Source organism: Delphinapterus leucas, chromosome 1 (genome assembly GCF_059928025.1).
Source record: "Delphinapterus leucas isolate spDelLeu-1000000601 "Yukka" chromosome 1, BTC_Dleu_Yukka2, whole genome shotgun sequence".
NCBI lineage: Eukaryota > Metazoa > Chordata > Mammalia > Artiodactyla > Monodontidae > Delphinapterus > Delphinapterus leucas.
Window position 1 is genome coordinate 110,020,617 of NC_143129.1, and position 22,224 is coordinate 110,042,840.

Sequence of the window (22,224 nt, forward strand, 5' to 3'; positions counted from 1 at the left end):
TAGGTTGCTGGTTCTTCTATTAATTGAAGTAGCAGATATCCAAAGAGGAGCATATTTGGGGATAGGATAGGTAATTGGATTCAGTGTTGAGTATGCTGACTAAAATATCTATTGGATTTTTAGGTGGAAGGTGCTTGGTAGGCAGATGACAATGCAGGTCTGCAGCTCAGGAGTCATGATCTAGGTATAAATTGAAGCCGTGGGAGTGATTGAGATCATCTAGGAAGAAAACGAAATAAAAAGAGAGTTGAGGAAGGAACTGAGATTCTTAGTCTTGGTTTATATCAGGATTAACTATGGAGCTTTTCAAAAAGAAAGCTTCCTAGGTCCCACCTAGATCTTCTGAATCAGACTCTCTGGGGTGGGGTCCAAACAGGTGGATTCTGATATGCACCAAAGATTGAGGACCACTGGTGTTTAAAGGATGAGCAGACGAGGAACTAGTGAGAGGCTGAAAGATAGGTCAGAGGAAATGGGTGAGGACAAAGCAGAATCAAAGAGAACAGGAAAGGAGAGAATTTAGACCAAAAGAGGCCACTAAAGTTGGTCAGTAGGAGGCCACTGGTGACCATAGAGGAAGCATTTCAGGACACAAGCTTGTGATTTCCTGTGTCTTGCACTTGCCCAGTGTCATTGTTATCTTCTCTCCTTAGAGTCTGGTTACCATGTAGTTCAATGTGTTTTTTTACTTTCAGATCAAGTGTTCCCTCCCACGTGCAACATAGGGAAGAATTTTCTCTCCCTCAATTACCTTGCCGGGTACCTTCAGCCCAAAGCTGCAGAAGGGTGTGTGATATCCAGCCAGCCCCGAGATAAGGAAGTACACATCATTGAGTTAATCACCCCCAACTCTAACCCCTACAGGTGAGCGTGAGTGTGTGTGTGTTGTGTGTGTTTTCTGAACTAAGAGATGAAAACAAAGATCTGATATGACTTGATATGATCCTGACTTGAGACAGGGAGAGGCTTAGCCCTCCCTCGGGTGAGGGGGAGGAAGCCACTGATGCTTTGGGTGAGATTCACAGAAGCTTTGAAGAAGGGAGTAAAGGTACCAGTGTCATATTTTATTTTCTGCATCTGTCTCTAGATCCCATATATCCCAGATGAGTTCTGAAGCCTAATTTGAACTTCTTGGTATAGTCGTCCATTGGTGTCTGTGGGAGGTTGGTTTCAGATCTCCCTCAGATACCAAAACCCATAGATGCTCAAGTCCTTTATATAAAATGGCATAGTATTTGCATATAACCTACGCACATTCTCCTGTATACTTTAAATCGTCTCTAGATTACTTATCATACCTAATACAATATGTAAATAGTTGTAAATACAATGTAAATAGTTGACTGCACCTGGCAAGTTCAAGTTTTACTTTCTGGAACTTCCTGGAATTTTTTTTTTTCCCAATATTTTCCATCCGTGGTTGGTTGAATCTTCAGATGTGGAACCTGCAGATACAGAGGGTGGACTGTACTAGTTATAGAACAGTCACTCTTACTCCATTATTATCTCCTTTGACTGAGGTTATCCCTGTTAAGAAAATTACAAAATGTGCCTTGTTAACATAATTATTATTTTAACAATATTATGTGTTTTTTTTAATATTATGTTTTTTAACAGATTTCTGTTTATAGTGTCCTCAGAGCACTTTTGCACTCATAACTGTTTAAATCTGTGTGTGAATGTGTGTGTGTGTGTGTGTCAGAGGAGTGGCCCTTCATGGTGACACACCAAAGAGCCATTAGATACCACTTACCTCTCTCTCTCTCACCCCCAGCGTCCTGCCCCAGGACTGGAAATTTATCAAGAATGATTGTGGAATTTAAGAAAGAAAGAAAAGGGAGAAAGTAGGCCTTTCTCCCACTTTCACCTGCATTTCATGGGGACTAGTGAGTTAAAATGTAAATTTATATTATAGAAGGATTTCACAGTTAAAATTCTAATGAAACTTTAATTTCAAAAGTGATTAAACTACCAATCGGTTTTGGTAGGATTGGAAATGGAATTCTGTTCCATGTAAAGAATTTGTGGAAAATTAAAAGGGAATGGGAATAGAAGCGATCTGGCATATGTGCTTAGATATTAAGCCTAAGGCTTCATTTGAGTACTGTATATCATTCATTTTACGGTTTACAAGTGTGTAAAACCAAGATGGAAATAAAGACTTTCCCCTAAATCCAGAATGACAGAGATGTTATTGTTTGGTAAAAATTCTCTTTTATACTGGATTCTTAGAAGTTTGGATTGTATTCATTAATTTTCCAGTAATCACTTGGTTGACCATCTGTTTTTTTATTTTAATAACTGTATATCCAGAAGTTTGGGAAAGTAAATGCAGATATGATTTTGTGACAAATGTTAATGGCTTAAGCACACCTTATATAAGTCAAGAAATTCTCTAGCCTTCTGCCTCTTATTTTATTCTGAAGCTTCCTCACTGCTTTACTGCCTCCCTCTTCCATCCACCCTGTCATCCCACTCACCAAACTGCCGCCCACTACTGCTCTGAAGGATTTTGAGCATATAGCAGATTAGAATGTTACACATCAAAGGTGCTGGAGGCTGAAAAAGCAGCAGTTCTGCTTCAGAAGTAAACTCTCCGGGTTTGTTCACGTCCATTTCAAACAGTGGCTGCCGCATCATACAGGGAGATCACAGAGAGATCAGCTCTGTGCTTTGCGTCCACCTGGAGGGGTGGGATAGGGAGGGTGGGAGGGAGACACGAGAGGGAGGCGATATGGGGATCTATGTATACGTATAGCTGATTCACTTTGTTATACAGCAGAAACTAACACACCACTGTAAAGCAATTATACTCCAATGAAGATGTTAAAAACAAAACCAAAAAAAGTGGCTGCATTAAGTATCCACCTTTTTTTTCTTTTTTCAACAAAGAGAAAAAGTTTAGTGGCTAATTGTCCACAGGCATATTTTTCTATTGTTATGTAAAACCATTTTGTTATGTGTGCACTAACAATCTGTTTTGCACATGTCATTTGCCTGGGATCAACTCCAGCTTTTTAATCAACTGGCCAGACGCTGGAAACATGAAGACTTGGAAGAGGGGGAGATAGTTGCAACTTTCTGGCATTAGGGTCCTAACTCTGCCTTTGTTTTCCATTCACAGTGCTTTCCAGGTGGATATCATAATTGACATAAGACCTTCTCGAAAGGATCCTGAGGTGGTCAAAGATCTCATCCTGATCTTGAAGTGCAAAAAGTCTGTCAACTGGGTGATCAAATCTTTTGATATTAAGGGAAACCTGAAAGTTATCGTAAGTTAGTTAAGCGTTTCTTTGTTTTGATGAATGGTGGTAATTTAAGCTGTGTTTGTATGTGTTATTTTTGTGAAGTTTCTCTCTGTTATTTTTCACTTTATAAAAGAGGCTGCTCCTTGGCTTCTCCTGACAAGGGCGGGCGGGGTGGTGGTTAAAAACATGGTCTTTGGGGTCAGTACAGACCCAGATTTAAGTTCAGACTCTGCCATTTACAAACTCTGACCTTGGGCAAGCTCCTTAACCTCTCTGGACCCCACTTGCCTCATTTGTGAAATTCCTGGAGTGTATTAGTGTGCTTCCCAGACTTAGTAAGTATAAAATAATGAACACAAGCCTTTCATGGCTGAGAGCCCTGTAGGGGCCTCAGTGTCATGGTCCTAAATTTCAGCTCTCACTTTGGGGCTGGGTATTGAAGGAAGCTGTGGGAAATCAGCTGACTCCAGCCCATTTTTCTTTTTGAGATAAATACTTGGTATTGGCATGTCTTTTTTGCTTGCTTCTAAGGGTGAAACACTGATAAAAGCATTATAGCCATGGAGAGGTTAGTGAGATGGTGCTGGAAAAGCATCCCCCAGCCTGTTCCCTAAGCATTATATTTCATGAAGGAAATATACTTAAGAAGTTTAGCTGGGTGGCATGACAGGCGAACAGTAGCTAGTTTCCTGAAAAGATGAATGTTGAAATTTGGTAAAATAAATCTTTTTCAAGTCTTTAGGGAGATAACTATTTGACAGAATATTGGAGCAAATTATATTGAAAGTTAAAGAAGAATTGCCCCTCCTCATTTTTAAGAAGATAATCACCTCTTTAGCATCTCTTTTGTGGGCTCAAATTTTTGTGCATTGTCTTTTATAAAAACCGTGGCCAATTCCTCTTTCAGTACCTGCATTGAATCAACTGGAGTGGGTTTTACGTTTTCACTATTTGGGGAGAGGGATATCTTTGGCGTTGGTATTATTCATTCATGGCACCTTCCGTGTGATAATGCAGTGACAGAGCCAACGGTCCCCTGGGCAGCGTCATGTACAAGCATTTGACAGGGGCAGCAGGCAAAGCCATGAGCACACACATCGTAATTTTAAAGTAATCATTTCTGGTTCCTGTGGGGTTGTTTTTTTTTTTTTTTTTTTTTTTAACTTTGAGAGGATCCCAATGAGCCATCATGTGTAATGGTGATACATTAATTTGGTATTGAGCACAGAGCCCAGCAGTGATTTTCTGAAGTCAGAGCTGTTTTGATTGTCTTCCCTGGCATGGCCTGAGGGGTGTTGGTGACCAGGGGTGTCTGCGGCCTTTGCTGCCTGGCACACCAACCAAATGTTTTTAATTTCAGAATAACAAAAACAGGAAAGGGAATCATGCTTTGAAAGGCAAAAACATACGGTACGTTTTAATTCCCTGCTGGAGTTCTTGTGTAAATGTTCTTTTGGCCCTGACCCTTCAATGGCTCTTTCTCTCCCTGAGTATGTGTGCCTGGTCCATGGCAGTCCTGGAGTTCACTTTGAACATCCCCACTTCTCATATGAATCAGAAAGGCTAGAAATGAGATTGCTCATCCCAGTGCAAGATCTGTTTATATTGCTCTCCTTGGCCGTACTCCTGTTCCAGGCCAATTTTGGACAATGCATGACAACATTGCTAAACAATTAGGTAATGTTTCATGATGTTCTTTTTTATTCTCCCAACCAGTTTCATGCTTTGTGATTTCTTAACTGCTGTCTCAGATGTGAATTCTGACTGTGCTGGGAGGAATAGTTACCTGCTAATAAAAGGCTGCTAATAAAAGGGTGGAGTGGAAAGAATCCTGGCTTTGGGGCCAGAAAGGGCTGGATTCAAATCCCATTTCCAATTGCCATTACTCCCAGTTGATACTGGGCAATCTCATTAAATTCTGGGTCTGTTTCCTTTCCTGTGAAATGGGTACGATGATAATACTCACCTTGAGAGCTCTTGTGAGGTTTAGCAGAGTCCATTCATTCATTCAACAAATATTTGTTAAGTGTGTCCTGGGTGTTTCATGTAAAGCACTCAGCATACTGCCTGCACATGGTGAGTTCTCAGCTATTTGTACTACTTAACTTCTGTGAGCCTCAGGTTCCCCTTCTCTAGAAAAGAATAGTAATGCCTCGTCCTTATATTTTGGAGGAGAATTAAATAACACATGTAAAGCTCTTAGCACAGTGCCTGCCATAAAAAGGGGGATTCATCTTCCTTCTATTAACAACTCTTTAAAAGTTTGTCTGTAGGAGCAATTAACAAAGTGAAGACAAGGACAAATGTCCACTAAAAGAATTGTATGGAACTTGATGGGGTAAATTTAAAGAAGAGCACGCAGACGTAGAGAATGGATGTGTGGACACCGGGCGGCGGGTGGGGTGGGGTGAATTGGGAGATTGGGATTGACGTATGCGCGCTGCCACGTGTAAAACAGATGCTAGTGGGAACCTGCTGTACAGCACAGGGAGCTCAGCTCTGTGCTCTGTGATGACTTAGATGGGTGGGATGGGGGGTGGGGTGGGAGGGAGATCCAAGAGGGAGGGGATATATGTATACATGTAGCTGATTCACTTCGTTGTACAGCAGAAACTAACACAACATTGTAAAGCAACTATACCCCAATTAAAAAACCAAACCAAACCAAAACATAGGTGCGCGCGTGTGTGTATATGTGTGTCAGGAATGGGACCTGGGTAGAATGCACCCTCCAAAAGACAGGATGGGCCAAAGAGACACAAAGGGTTGTGTGCTGGAGCCAGATGGGACTACTACAAGTGTCCACATTACGTCGCCGTGCCCAGCTCTGGCTTTTAATTCAGGGCCCTTATGGACCATGCATAATCACATTTTGGAAGAACCTCCAACACATAAAAGAATAGATGGAGATAACTTTTTAGAAATTTCCTGTTGTATTATTTCATATGGCCTCAGGGCTTCAAGTTTGGAAATAGTGAGTTTATTCTTAGAAAAGACATTTTTTAATCCCAGTGGGAATATGCACAACGCTCTACCTAACCCGTCCCCCAGATGCCCCCTCCCAACATCAGCAGTTTTGATGCAGGTGTGTTGGGTGGTGGGAGAGAGGGGAAGCCACTCAGACTCTACTTAGCTCATCGTCCTTTGTGAAGATACGAGTGGGAAATGGCGGCGGTATTTGAGACCTCCTTGAACACTCCCATAGGAAGTAGCTATACTGAGGCCTTGGAAAAGCCTGGGGACTCCCAGAAATACAGGATGAGGAACTCACTCATTGCCCGGAACCAACTTGCCTGCCATTGTCCCAAAGCTTGCTGCTTTACAAACGCGTAGGTAGATTTCTAGCCTTGTAAGTCACGAGGCGTAATGAGTATGAGTTGCGCTGACAGCTCCTAGAGTTAATGTGGAAAGGTGTAAACAAGTCATTCCATATTGTTACAAAAAGGATAGGTGGCAGTTATGATGATAGTATTCTGGAAATACAGTATTTTCTCAGCTGTCCAACAACATGAAAGACTAGTGCAGATGAGGCCAAGCGGTATTGTTTAGGCCAATGTTGCAACTCCAGCCAGTCAAAACAACAGGCTACCCTGAAAGGCTGGAAGAAGCTGTGCTGGAGAAAATGCTATTGACTCAGTGAATAAGAAGTTCTAAGAACAAATTGGATCCTTCTTTACTTCATTTTAGTTTCCTTCTTTCCTTCCTTCCTCCCTCTCTCCCTCTCTCCCTTCGTTTCTTCTTTCACTTTCCCTAAGGAATTTTCTCTGAAGGAGTTTTCTCTGAATCCCAGTAAGAATAGAATAATCCAAACCTGTGAAACTGAGGGTTTTTTTGCAAATGGCTACAGAACTTGGTTAAAGCTCTCTGTGGTCCCTTGCATGCATCACTGTGACTGGCCAGTCTGGCAGTTTTTCCTCAGATAAGCACTTTGGGTAGTAGAAGAATATACTGGGTGAGATCCTTTAAGCTTTGAATTGAAAATGTGTGTCCTCAGCCAATATCTCACAACGAGAGAGACCAAGAGAACTTAGAGGCTGTGAATCTTCTATGGTTTTACAGTGGGAAAGGATTAATATTTAGTCATGTTAGGGGCAAACAGAATGGGAAACAAATGGGGAATTTAGGAAAAATGCTGCATGTATGCAGAAGAAAATAATTGGGCATGGAAATTAAAGTGATTTTTATATGGCATGAGATGGCATAATCTGCTTGCTGGAAGGGCCTTCCAGCCCTGTTGGAGCAGTTGTTGAAAATGTGGTGACTTCCCTTTGGGGTGCCCCCTGCAGCATTCAGCTCCCTCACCGTCTGAGAAGATCACTGCTGTAGGATCAGAAGGTGATATGAAATTTACCTTCCATGTCCTTGTTACTCAGAGTCCTTTTATATCCTTTCCTGGAAAGATTTCTGTCATTCAGTTTTAAGTTTGTAACTGATTACCAAGTGAAAGTTAATTTTAACAGTTACTTGTACTGCCGGATAAAAATATTGGTACTATACACAATGGAATATTACTCAGCCATAAAAAGAAATGAAATTGAGTTATTTGTAGTGAGATGGATGGACCTAGAGTCTGTCATACAGAGTGAAGTAAGTCAGAAAGAGAAAAACAAATACCATATGCTAACACGTATATATGGAAGCTAAAAAAGGTTATGAAGAACCTAGGGACAGGACAGGAATAAAGACACAGATGTAGAGAGTTGACTTGAGGACACGGGGTGGGGGGAAGGGTAAGCTGGGATGAAGTGAGAGAGTGGCATGGACATATATACACTACCAAATGTAAGATAGCTAGCTAGTGAGAAGCAGCCGCATAGCACAGGGAGATCAGCTCGGTGTTTTGTGACCACCTAGAGGGGTGGGATAGGGAGGGTGGGAGGGAGACGCAAGAGGATGGAGATATGGGGATACATGTATAAGTATAGCTGATTCACTTTGTTATAAAGCAGAAACTAACACAACATTGTGAAGCAATTATATTCCAATAAAGTTGTTTAAAATATATATGTGTGTGTATATATATATATATATATATATATAGGGACTTAGAGGGATGGTAACTTATTTAAACCATAAAATCTAAGCATATTCTGTTAATAGAATTGGCAGATGTATACAGTTACAGGCTTCCTAAATTGATCATAAATTATAAATGAAGTATGAACATTGACTGTTTGACCGTGTGGAATTCAGTAGTTTACAAAGGTGGGATAGTCTCCACAGTGAAGTAACTAAGTTGTGTCTTCTTTCATTTAACTCTAGGGTATAGGATTTGGGGAAAATATAACATGTACACCTGTATACTTTATATATAATTTTAAATAAAAATAAGGAAAAGTTTGGTACCGTATTTGGTGTGTGTGTTAATAAAATTTAAACATTAACTCTGTAGTGACATACTAGGTATGCTTATGATAATTAGTTTATCAACCAATGACAAAAATGATTATGCCATTTGTATCAACATAAGCAACCCAAATGGTATAACCAGTCAGCATGAGTTTCTTAATCTGCTGTTAACAGATTTTCACATCAGTATTCTCAGCCCAAGGAAAGTAGGGATCAAAAGAGTAAATAGTTCTTTCATACACAATAGAGAACCTATTTGTTTCAGATAGTAAGGCACTGTTTAATTTCATACACTCATGAGTGAAATTTTACTATTGTCTTCAGGCTCCTAACAGTATTGGCTTTGGGAAAGAAAGTGAAAGATCCATGATAATGACCAAATCAATAAGAGATGACATTCCTTCAACCCAAGAGAGTCTGGTCAAGTGGGCTTTGGACAATGGCTGTAGTCCAGTAACATCATACACAGTGGCTCCTGTGGCTAATAGATTTCATCTTCGGCTTGAAAACAATGGTAAGTATGATTTTTTTCTTTTTTTGTATAAAAAATATCCCCCAAATGAGTTTTCCAATGAGGAACTCTCATTTCAGCTTATATGGTGCTGTTTTTCTGTTGCAAATTTTAATGATTCATTCACTACTTTACGCTATAAAGCTTAAAGTTATATAGAATTGTGCTAGATTATTTTGGGGAAATTATCTTTAATATAGATTTTTTTGTAACAGAGTTGATTGCGTGTTGGAAAACTTAGTTATAGATCACTTTTGCTGTGCTTATATTAAGGATAAATTATCCTGGGTTCTTTTCTCAGAGGTGCCTAATAATCACTTTTGGCTGATACACAGAGGGGTTGGGCCTGCAGGAGAGAAGTCTTAGTTCAGGCTGGATCTTATAGGAAAATAGTCAGAAGTACTCGTGCTTTCTCATACTCATCCAGAGGGAATGCAGGAGTTATTATCCCACTTTGATGGAGGAGAAAGCAGAGGCTTAACAAGTTCTTAAGGTTCTCCAGAATCTGATCGGTAGTAAGACTTGAAACCCAGGTTTTCTGATCACCAGACCTCTTGCTTACCACACAGTACCACTACTGAGTGCAGTGCCGGTAGAATGAAGGTTAGGAGTACAGGTTCAAGTCCCAGCCCTGCCATTTGTTCACTGTTTGGAAGTTGCTTAACCTCTGAACCTCAGATTCCTTCTCAGTCATATGAGGGAAACAACAGGCCCACCTCGAAGGGTGGTTGTGAAGGGTTTTTTTTAAATCAAAGTACAAATTAAAAACCTCCAAACCTCTGACTTCTTTTGGACCCATACAACTGTGCCATCCTTTTCAAAAAAATAGTATCTAAGGAGAGCCAACATCCACTGTCATCCTTATTCCCAACTCCCACTGAGATGGATACGTCAGTTGGCTTTGGATAGTAGATGTAGAGAATACTGGGAAAAATTTTTTTTCTTTAAATTGTTGAAAATATGACAGAATAATGAGTATGGATTGTATGGAAATATGTCTCTCCCTTTGAAGGAATAACTGCCTAAGCAACTTTTTCTTTCTTCCTTTGGGACTAGGTTCTAAAAGGCCAGGGTACCCAGATACGTGTTAGAATTTAGCACTCAAAAAGGAGGTAGCAGGGCTTCCCTGGCGGCGCAGTGGTTGGGAGTCCGCCTGCCGATGCAGGGGATGCGGGTTCGTGCCTCGGTCCAGGAGGATCCCATGTGCCGCGGAGCGGCTGGGCCCGTGAGCCATGGCCGCTGAGCCTGCACATTCGGAGCCTGTGCTCCACAACGGGAGAGGCCACAGCGGTGAGAGCCCCGCGTACCGCAAAAAAAAGAAAAAAAAGGAGGTAGCAAAATCATTTCAAAATACCAATACTGTTTCAAGAAATCTTTAGAGAAACTGTTCTAGAGAATCTCTAGATTCAAGGAAAGTATTTCATTGGCATTTGAATGGAATAATATTGTCCCACATAACTTATTCAAATAGTAGATTTGTATAGCTTGAAGGGCCTTAGAAATCATCTAATCCAGTGGTTCTTAATCTTGGCTCCACATTGGAATCACATGGGGAGCTTTAAAACATAATGATTTAAAGAGAGTTCAGTTTTTAATTGGCCTGGGATGCAGCCTGAGCTTAGGGATTTTCTTTTTTAAGCTCCCACAGCGATTTTAATGTGCAGCCAAAGTTGAGAACCACTGATCTAATCCAACCTCTTAATTTTAAAAATTGGGAAACTGAGGCACAGAGAGGTAGGCCACTTACCCAAAGCCATTCAACCAGTTAGAAAGAACATCAGCACTAGAATTCAGGCTTCCAGGCTCCTCATCTCTTTTATACATTGCTTGTTAAGAGTAATTTTACACATGCCCATTCTTTGCTAATTTCTCCTGTTCTTGCCTCTAATGATATGATTGTGGCCTTGCAGCAAACACTGATGATGTTTTGCCTTCTTCTCTTACCAGCAGAGGAGATGAGAGATGAGGAAGTCCATACCATCCCTCCTGAGCTACGGATCCTGCTGGACCCTGGCAACCTGCCTGCCCTGGACAACCCCCGCATCCGGGGAAGGGGAGGCCAAAATGGAGGTTTCCCCTTTCCCTTCCCCGATATCTCCAGGAGAGGCTGGAAGGAAGGGGGAGAAGATGGGATCCCTCGGCCAAAGGACCCTGTCATCCCCAGCATACAACTGTTTCCTGGTCCCAGAGAGGCCGAGGAGGTGCAGGGGAGCATGGATGTTGCCCTGTCAGTCAAATGTGACAATGAAAAGATGACTGTGGCTATAGAAAAAGATTCGTTTCAGGTGGGTGCAGTTTCTTAAAGGAGAGAAGGGAAGGCTACCTCCCTCCCCATCTTGCCTCAGCCTGTGTTAGTTATTTCCAGCTCTTTCACTCTTGAACTCCAGAGATTTGATACTGTTTTCTCAGTTGGATGGGCTCACTTCCCCTTGGCTGTGATTCTCACCCGGTTCCTGTTGTTCTCAGTGAGGGGGGTTCCAGATCCTTGTGTGTCAATATTTTGCTATTGAATTTCCAAGGCCAACAAACACAATTCTGGGGCTGTTGAGAGATGGTAGGCTGAGAGGAGGTAAGGGGGGAGGGGAAGTGCAGGCCTCTAGCAACTTGGAAGGCCTGGACTTGCAACTTGGAAGACCAGGCAAAATGTGTTAACTGCACGCTGTAGAATGGCCTGTGGGCCCCCCTTTATGTCTTCGGTCGTTGTTGTTTCAGGCCAGAGGCTACTCTGGGATGGAGCTCACCCTGTTGGATCCCACATGCAAGGCCAAGATGAATGGCACCCACTTCATTTTGGAGTCTCCCCTGAATGGCTGTGGGACTCGGCACCGGCGATCAGTCCCTTATGGTGTGGTTTACTACAACTCCGTGAGTGTTCTCCAGTACAAAGCTTTCCCTTTGCCAGAGCCTTGCTGGGTGTTACCTTAAAATTAGTCTTAAGACTTCTAGGAAAGTGAGGAGGGTCTGAACAAAGCCAAGTGTCAGTTCTCAACAAAATGGGATGTAGTATGACCCTGAACTCTTTTATTTGTTTTGTTGGTGAGTCTGTGGGAGTTGGGAGGCCCTGTTTTCTCGGCTGGAGCATTTGTGGTGATCTTTCCCACCCTTCCTTCCATCTCCTCTTGGCAGAGTTTCACTGGCAAGGTGATTATGACTTTTTTCTGGCTAAGCTGCAGGCTCGGATGGCCTGGTCCACAGAAGGATAAAATCCAAGCCCTTGGGCTATGAGTGAGCACCTCCATACAACTGAGCTAACCAGAGCTGTGGTCTCTCTGGCCTAATCTGAGTCTTGTCTAGAAGTAGGAGAACTTCTCCCTCCCTCATGAACAAAAGAACCAAAAGAGAGAAGTCTGAAAAGGTCATTCAAGAAAGTGCTAAATCTCTCTCCATCTCTAAGAAAGACCCTAAATTGAAGAAAATCTTCCATTTTTGAAGTTACCCCGAGAGAGATTCCACAGATTCCCCCAATGATAATCCATTGCAATAGCTACCCTTCACTTTCCAGACATGATTCTTGTCAGAATCTTGTCAGAACAGATTCATCTAAATCTGTTCTTATAGAGATGGACACTTAACAGTGAATGTTGAAAGAATTTGAACATGAAATTTCAAAAGGACTTTAAAGTGATAATTTTGCAATTTGAGTTGTACTTTGGATGGTAGAAATAGCTTTGACATGGTGTGTGTGTCTGTACTCAGCGCCTACCCCAGCTTTGGCTTGGCATGGGGAGACCCCGACTCCTCTGTTTATTCCACTGCCAGTCAACAGATAGGCTCAACCTAGCCAGAGAAGAGACTGGCTCTCTGGTCAGTGTGGCTCATGTGGAGACTGACTGTCCTGTGAGCCAAGGTTATTGTTCCTCAGACAATCTTAGAATGTTTGAGCTGGAAAGAGCCCTAAGCTGATCTCATTCAACGTCCTCATTTCACAGGTGAGGAAATGGAACTCCAGGGAGTTAAGAGACTTGCTTGGATTTGAGAGACTAGTTAACAGTAGAGCCAGGACCGAATCCAGCTTCCGGACCTCTCGTGCACTAATCTTCCCCCAACTCTAGGTAGTGGCAGTTACTCTCCCTTTGTTACTGAAATCATTTATTAACCTTTGACTTCTATGATGAACCCTCTTCTGCCAATTCCAACACTAATTTTCTTGCAGTTATCCAGTTTTTCCAGATGTAATGAATGTCATATATTACTGGTATACTTGATTTTGGAATTTTAAACTGTTATCTAAATTAATGCCAATAAGAGGCCATGGTAATCAGTCTGTCAAGTAAAAAAAAAGTGCCATCTGCCTCAGGAGAGAAAGGTATATTCATTCTTTCTTTCTTTTTTTTTAAATTATGATAGGGTAAGTCATAACCTAACTTACTTCAGTTGTATTAGTACTTTCTTTTGAGGGCCTGGTAAAGAATAGAGAGGCAGTTTTCCTTCATTTTCTTCCCATTCACCTCTTCAGTGGCTACTTTAACTATTTCTTCCAGTTATAATTGTTTGTAGTAATTTTCAGACTTAATATGTATTTTTGTTTTGCAACATATTAAAAATCTAAGGATGTGGAGTGAAAAATCAAACAAAAAGTATAACTGTCCTATATATGCAAAGAAATTAGGAGTTAATTTATGGAGTCCTGGTCCTTGGGTAAATTTTTTCATCTTATCTGGAGCTAACCTAGGAATAATCATTTCAACCAGTGTTAAGAGAGGTTGTCATGGCATAAAACATGATGTTCTTTCCTGCATCTATACACCATACAAAAGATATATTGGGGGACTTCCCTGTGGCACAGTGGTTAAGAATCCGCCTGCCAATGCAGGGGACACGGGTTCGAGCCCTGGTCGGGGAAGAGACCACACGCCGCGGAACAACTAAGCCCGTGCGCCACAACTACTGAGCCTGCGCTGTAGAGCCCGTGAGCCACAACTACTGAGCCTACGCGCCACAACTACTGAAGCCCGCGTGCCTATAGAGCCCTTGCTCGCCACAACTAGAGAAAGCCCACATGCAGCAATGAAGACCCAACGCAGCCAAAAATAAATAAATAAATTTATTTTTAAAAAAAGATATATTGGGGAGATGGAGGAGTGCAGGAGTAAAAGTAAGGAGAGAATGGCTCAATAGTAAACATCAGGTCCTTTGCTTCTAACTCAAACCAAACTTGATCAAACCTTGACAGATACAAATTACAGGACTCCTTGGATTAACCAAATCAGTATTTCTTAGAGTTTTCAATATAAAGGTTCCTAAGGAGACGCCCTTCCCACCCCCCACAGTATAGGGGGGCCTATTGACAACCCCATCCAATCCCATTTCAGTGTCTGGTGTTTTCCCACTGTTTGAAATAATTTATATTTTTTCACAGGGGAAAATACGTATTTTACTGTAAATCTTAATTTGAACATGCATTGGGCTTCTTCGTTTTTTCATCTCTTTGAGGATGAAGTCCTAAAAATACTTGAAGTTGGTTGTTTTTTTTTTTAAGTCAGATTTTCAGTTTGCCTCTGAATTATTACATGGGTGTTTGTGTGAGGTAGAACCAAAGGCATGTGATTTGGTGTTTTTATAACATTGTGCTTTCATTGCCTTTTAGATTGTAATACAGGTTCCACCCCCTGGGGATAGTAGCGGCTGGCCAGATGGTTATGAAGATTTGGAGTCAGGTGATAATGGATTTCCGGGAGATACAGATGAAGGAGATACTTCCTTCTTCAGCCGACCTGAAATTGTGGTGGTATGTGTTTATTTGTAGTAGGTAGTTTGTAGAGACCGGTGTCTTTTTGGTCAGCTTTAGTCAGGGACTATTGGAAAATAAAATCAGATGTTAAAGGCTAAAGCTCATAAAGCTACAAGCTTCATTTGACTGTGATTTATCTCCATCTGTGTTGTTGTGGTTTTTTTTTTCCAGTTTAATTGTAGCCTGCGGCAGGTGGGGAATCCCAGTAGCTTCCAGGACCCACCCAACAGAAATGTCACCTTCAACATGGAGCTGTACAACACTGACCTCTTTCTGGTGCCCTCCCAAGGCGTCTTCTCTGTGGCAGAGAACGGACATGTTTTTGTTGAGGTGAGACCCAAATGTTAGCCTTGGGCTGTTAGGTTAGCACAGATTCGTAGTAGCTTCTGCGCATGAGTGAAAGCAGCTAGGGCAGACGTCTTCCTGCTCTTCCTCACCACTTTGACCAGCTCTGCGTGAGGGCGTGGCTTAGAAAACGCTCCCACGTCGATTTCTGACCAAAGCAGGAAATTTCAGGATTCACTACGTTCATTCTAAACGGAGAGAGTAATTTGTAGATGAAAAGATAAATGTTTTAAAAAATCAGCACTGTGAATTCTAATAAAGCCCTGTCCTTACTTTGTCCTTAGCATTTTTGCTAAGGACAGTTGTTCAGTAGCTGCAGTATCAGAATTAACCAAAGAATATTTCAAACCACCTCAGAGACTATCTTTTAAACTGTGGATACTTTTGAGTGAAATACTGTGTGTTACTGTATCTCATGAAAATTGCTTTTTCTAGATCATCTCCTAAATGTATCTATAAATTCATTAAAACTATTTCCTATATATAACAGTAATAACCACACATAACATAAACCTTTGGAATGACTCCAGCATATTAGGTAGTGATGGTAATAACGAAATAACAACAGCTAACATTTATTGCAGATTTATTTTGTGCCAAGCTCAGTTATAAGTATTGTAGTATTTTACTCTTCAGAGCAATTCTGTGAGACAGGACTATTAATATTCCCATTTCGTAGATGAGGCAATTGAGGCACAAACTTGTCTAAGGTCACACAGTTAGTACCTACTAGAGTTCAGAGTCAGAGTTCATGCTCAGACCATCTGGCTCCAGAGCCCACACTGTTATCCACTGGATGCTATCGTTTATCCTCAAAGTACCACTTGAAAGGGGGAGAAAATGTAACCTCTTAGCAGTGCAAATATCCAAGTTCACAGATTGGACTCCAGAGAAGATCAATATCCTCATGGCCCCAGAATGTCTGCTGGTCTTACATGGAAGTCATCCTCTGTTGAGCTGATTTGGGTGTTGAGCAGCAAGCTGGTGTTCTCCTTCACTGTGGGAGGAGGGAGAAGCTTAAGGGGCCAAAATGGGATACTTCCATATATTAAAAGTGACTTCAGTGCACATATTTCTAGTTAAGAAAGACAAATAACTCACATTTGTACTGATGCTGGGACGGAGCCCACTGGCTCTAGACATTTTCCTGGATCGTCTCCTCCTTTTTGATTCCCTGTTCTGAGAGATCTTGTCTTTCTTTGGGTATACCTTCTTTCTCTGCTGGGGAAAATATACTGCTTTCTACATGCTGTCCCTAATCAGAGCTCTCCCCTAATCCAAGACGCGTTGTTTTCTTCTTGCTTTTCCGGCTGCACAATCCACGTGTGTGGTTGGTCAGTGGTTCGCTGTTACGCTATGGGTTTTAGGGGTGCTGCTTCATTGCAGTTTGTTCTTTTCCAGATGTGTGCCTGGTTTTGCCAGGCTATGGCGTTGCTGCCTTAAATCTTCCTCGTGTATCCTACCCTGGGTGTTTTGGGTTTTCTCCCCCACCCTGCCACCCCCAGTGTTGGCTTACTTGAAATTCATTTTCTTTTTCATTCTTATTTTCCCATTTATATATCATCTGTATTGTTCATAATTAAATTTAATCAAAGACATGGTCAAGTGATGGAAAAAAGTGAACCAAATCCTTTTGCGATACCATTTTAAATATCATTATACATCATAATAATACATTGAAGAGAATCAGGGGAGGGGGAAAATGGTATAAACTGCTTTATTTTAAAGTTGTTTCAAACCACCTGAAATATGAGAGAGAATCTGTAAATATTTTGCTAAATAGGATAGCAGCCATGCCTAGTTCTTGTTTCCCAGTTTGGACTCCACTGCTAATAATAAAATTTTTATTTGGGGAAAGTAAATAAAACTTACCCAATCATTGGCTTGGTCTAAAGAACTATTTCCATGTTTCTTCTCGTGGTCATCCTTATCACATCCCCTCCCAGAATCTTCTATTTCCTCTAGATCCTAGTCTCTTCCTTTAATCCAAGACATTATCAGCTTTGCCACCTGGTCTTTGGTCATCCTTGGGTGATAGTTGGTCACATAGGTGGCAGCTTTTCTTTTAGTTCATTTGTCTTGGGAAATTAAAAGAATATATTTCTATATATAACCCCCCAAATTTAAATCTAGACTGATACTATTAATAACAGCTGACATTTCTTAACTAGAAGGGAACTGTGTTGTGTGCATGTAATTTTGACTTTACGGATTGTCACAGTCACTGTATCTAGTCAGTGTTAGTGCCCTCGTTCTGTGGGGGAGAAACCAAGGTTTAGTGCTCACAGCACGTGAGCAGCAGAGTCCTGCCACTACTCATTTCCGGTCCATTTCAGAGGAAAAGACTTGTTGACAATTTTTTTCCTCTCATCGAAACAACTTTTTGGAATACCTTAGATATTCTGCCATTGCATACTTTCTTTGAGATTAGAGAAGAGGTTTACATTTCTTCTGTCACACATTTTTGCATTGTGGGTTCTGAGTTCATGTTAAAGGCCACTTTTTAAAATAGAGTATATGTAATTTGCCATTTTCCCAAGATTAAATATCTCATTTTTGGAAATACTGTAAAAATAATGAAGTGTGAATATTTTCAGACTAACAAATACTACTTCCTGGAAAGACTTCTTACCGAGCACCCTCCCTGGCCATGTCATGGGTGGCTTGAATTGACCCTGTAGCTGTAGTGAAATAGTGAAGAGAAAATAGATGGTCTCAGAAGACCTGGGCTCAAGTCTTGGTTTCACCCAGTGTTTGTTAGATATGATTTTGAACAAGTCAGCTATCCTGTGTGTTCAGTTTTTCCTCCATTTATAAAATGAAGTTGAAAATATTTATCTCATAAGACTATTTCTCAGGGATTAAGCTTTAAGGCACAACAAAATGTCATTATCACAGTCATCTTCATTGTTTAGCATCTTGCAGTTAACCACATAGGGATCTTTCAAAATAGTGCCGTGGCCTAAAAGCCCCATGCAATGTCAGGGATTTCCCCTGGGTATTTCAGAATGGAAAGTGTGTTTATATCTTCATGCCTTTGAAAGGATTCTGGGGCTATTGGCCTATGGTTGAGGACCAACTTTATTTCTAAAGTGTTTAAGTTTATTTTGATCCTGAGTTTAGTCAAGGAATGAGGCAATAGAGGGGAGAGGCAGTTCACACAGTGATGCATGTGTCACCAAATGGAGGACCCAGTCTGGTTTGAGGATTTTAGCTGAGTTCAGATTAGTTGAGATTTGAATTGGTAGTTGAGATGAGAATTGAATTCTGTTTACTCTTGGCCAAATACTACTTCCTGTTTCTAAAGAAAAGAACCTTAACAAGGTTTGGACATAGCCCATACAAATGTTTTGTAAGAGGGAAGTGTAAATGAGTCGGAAACGTTTCCAGATTAGATTTCCCTTAAAACACCCTTGGGCTTAAAGAGTGAAGGGAGAGTACTTGGCAAGGTCTGGTTTGGACCTCTGAGAAGCTGGGACACTTCGCCAGGCCCATGATCGCCACCAGATTGCACCCTCCCCGACATCCAGCCCCAGAGGCCAGCTCTGCCTGCTCACCATGAACCAGGACTTCAGGTCAATCTATAGCTTTACTGCGATGTTTTAGGCTCAGTCTGACTTGCTGCAGTTTAGAAGTTTGGTCTTCCGTGCCTAGTTTAAATAGATTCTACCTCTGTCCTCTAATTTTTGAGTAATTTTTTGTGTGTGTGTGTGGCACACGGGCCTCTCACTGTTGTGGCCTCTCCCATTGCGGAGCACAGGCTCCGGACACACAGGCTCCGTGGCCATGGCTCACGGGCCCAGCCGCTCCGCGGCATGTGGGATCTTCCCGGACCGGGGCACGAACCCGCGTCCCCTGCATCAGCAGGTGGACTCTCAACCACTGCACCACCAGGGAATCCCCTGAGTAATTTTTTAAAAGAGCTTGCCTTACAGGTGATACACTATTAATGACATTAGGGGCTTTGCCTACTGGTGTTTTGTTTATTTGGGGAAATCCACTTAGGTGCATGATGTACTTTTGTTTTTATTTCCCAGAGGACTTATGGGAGGTTGAAGAGACTTATATATCTTGTATTATAGACTCTTCCAGGCTGGGACTTGAACTAAATAATTCACTGTATCATCTATACCAAGTTTAAAGGAAAACATATGTTTCTTCAATTAGTGTGTGTTACTTTTGTAATTAGAAGGAAGACTATATGGATATGTTAGGAAAGTAAAGCGATGTCTCTCATCAGAAGGGCCGCTTTGATATGTTACCCTTGTGCCTAGAGTGAAAGTGACATGCTAACTTGTTTCTGAATTGACCTTTCTGTTCTGTTGTAGGTGTCCGTCACCAAGGCTGACCAAGAGCTGGGATTTGCCATCCAGACTTGCTTTATCTCTCCATATTCGAACCCTGATAGGATGTCTGATTATACTATCATTGAGAACATTTGTCCTAAAGATGAATCTGTGAAATTCTACAATCCCAAGAGAGTGCACTTTCCTATCCCGCAAGCCGAGATAGATAAGAAACGATTCAGCTTTGTTTTTAAGCCCATCTTCAACACCTCCCTGCTCTTTCTACAGTGTGAGCTCACATTGTGTACCAAAAAGGAAAAGGACCCCCAGAAGTTACCTAAGGTTAGTGAGCCTTCATCCATTTGTACTGTTATTTTGACATTTTTAGGTGAGGCAGTGATCTACCAGAGAAGTTTAATCACAAGTTACAGCAGGTTGAGGTTTTGGGTTAGGGAACTGCCCAGTTGAAGCCATAAAGTTCATGTTAGCAGGGAACTGAGTTTTATGGAGTCTTAGAGAATAAATCCTGACAGTATGATTTTTTTTTTTCCATGCGTGCTACTCAGTAGTATCTTACAAATGATAAATCAAGACTGTTTTCCACTGAAGGAGAGGTCTGGCTTTATCTTTGCTATTCAGATAGTATCCAGTGCCAAGAGTACAGAGAGCCGAAGGACAAGTTCAGTGTGAGGATTAATTTTTCCAGGTCCCGCTGAGATTTGTATTGCAGTTGTTTTTTGACCTTCTCTGTGTGAGTTATAAGGTTGACTTGTCTCATGAGGACTTCTAAGGGAAACTAACAAATATTTTAATTTTTCTTGGTTTCTCATCGGTTCGTCATGTTCGCCTCATGTCACTCCCCACATTGAACCAGTACATTCTATTGCCACAACAGAAATCAGAACCCTTTGACCTTGCAGGCGTGGCCAAGGTAGGGGGGATCAGCAAGGGTAATTACCTCATCATTTTGGCCTTGTGCACAAAGGGTATCTTCTGCTTAGTTTTGTTTCTGTGATCTGCCATAATTATGTATAATTTCATATGTGCATTTATTTTTTAGATATCTCACACAGTGTAAGCTGACTTCTATTCCTTTTATAATCACATATCAATTAATGTCTAAAAGTCTAATAATCGAGTCATATCATTAATAATGTATCGTATGGATGGAATTTTCTCACCTGATACATAGGTTGTAAGAGATGGGTGTAGAGGGAGAAGGAAAAATTATTATTATTGGATGGATTACCATTGATATGAATCCTTTGCACTGTTATATTCCCCTGGGCATCCATTTCTCCATAAGACCATAGGAAATTTTATAATACATTTGAAAATATAGCAAATCTGATTTCATAGTCCTCAGGGAGTACATATATATACAAGGTGATTTAGGCTGTGTTCTTTAGGTTGCCTTTGGAAACATTGGTGCCTTAGCTGTGTGGACCTTCACTTTCCAGTGGCCATCAAGGTTGGGGTGTAGTGGACCATGGTAGAAAACCATGCAGAGCTTCGTGCATGGCTGGGACCCAGAGGATAACTTTTAGGAATTAGGAATCTAGGAGGGGAGGCCTGGCAGTTACCAGGGGTCTATACTGATGGCTGTGTGGCTGTTACCTTTCAGTGAGCCTGGCCTGTGGCAGCCCAGCTTCATAGTGTGTTAATCTGTGAAAATTAGTCCTAATATTTCCTTCCAGAACATTCAAAGGAGAGTTCTAAGTCACAGGGGATGACATGAGATGTGACCCTAAGCCTAAAGTCGCTATTAAATCCAAGGCAAGATAGAATGGAAAGAGCATGGAGGACCGAGAAGGAAGGCCTGCTGCTTACCAACAGGACATTAGCAAGTCCCTGACCTCTCAGAACCTGCGTGTCCTCATCTGTACCATTGAAGTAATAGTACCGGCTTCCCTCCTGGGTAGAGGAGCAAATGAGACGGTAGATATGATGACAGAGGACCATTTATAGAGCTGTTACCACTGTCCCTCTGTTTGCTGCCTGTGGTTAATATTTCCACATTCCTGTGAGTGCTTTCTATGACAATAAACAGAGTCAAAGAATCTTCTAGGAAGAGTTTTCAAAGATCGGTGAGTCCAACCCTGCCCATTGCTGATGAAATTGAGGCCAGAGAGTTCAGTGTCTTGCCCAGGGTCTTGCAGTGAGTTTGTTGTAGAATCATAGACTCTTGCTTAACCAAAGAACTAGTAGGAAAGTAAGAAGGCTTTTCCTAAAATGCAAATCTTTTCAGTAATGATTCCTCTCCACAGAAAATCCATTGTTTCCCTTTACAGGAGGGCTATTGTAAAGGCTTTTCTTGTTTGTTTGTTTGGGGGGGTGGGGAGAGGGGGGGAGTTGTCTTCTTATAACATGTATCTGACTTTCATGTTGCCTAGAGCAGCAATGACAGTAAAGCTACAAGCCTTTGCTCTTTTGTGATTGGAAGAACTGGAAGCTAATTAACCTTTCTGGGTACCTTGCTGTATATAGACTTCTAAAATAATTGATATGTTTCTTCTTCCAACAAAAGGGAATGAATGTCATTGACATTAGGGTTTTACCCACTGATGGGCATAGATAAGGAACCAAAGTTATTTTAAAGAAAAAGGTAATGGAAACAGATACACTAGGCTTGGGCATGCCGGTTCTAAGTTTGGAGCCTTACAATAGCTAGAAACAGCTGATCTCATGGCCTCCACACCTGGGCACAACTCCCCAGGACTTCATTTTGGAACATTAAAAGCAGATGACCCTGGA

General features: G+C 41.5%; 1 protein-coding gene across 13 annotated transcripts in view; it reads left to right on the forward strand.

Annotated features, from left to right (window-relative positions):
- Nucleotides 1-22,224, forward strand: part of TGFBR3 (transforming growth factor beta receptor 3) — a 207,769-nt gene that overhangs the window by 159,648 nt on the left and 25,897 nt on the right. For 8 of the 13 annotated variants that reach the window (XM_089919793.1, XM_089919731.1, XM_089919757.1 and 5 more), the window contains 9 exons: nt 696-864; nt 3,125-3,272; nt 8,922-9,111; nt 11,056-11,393; nt 11,821-11,973; nt 14,696-14,836; nt 15,011-15,169; nt 19,513-19,812; nt 20,345-20,401. In XM_089919793.1, the coding sequence (XP_089775919.1) occupies nt 696-864; nt 3,125-3,272; nt 8,922-9,111; nt 11,056-11,393; nt 11,821-11,973; nt 14,696-14,836; nt 15,011-15,169; nt 19,513-19,812; nt 20,345-20,401 (1,655 nt within the window). The remainder of the gene's footprint in view (nt 1-695; nt 865-3,124; nt 3,273-8,921; nt 9,112-11,055; nt 11,394-11,820; nt 11,974-14,695; nt 14,837-15,010; nt 15,170-19,512; nt 19,813-20,344; nt 20,402-22,224) is intronic. The other 5 variants (XM_022553392.3, XM_022553390.2, XM_089919748.1 and 2 more) reach the window with 4 other exon arrangements.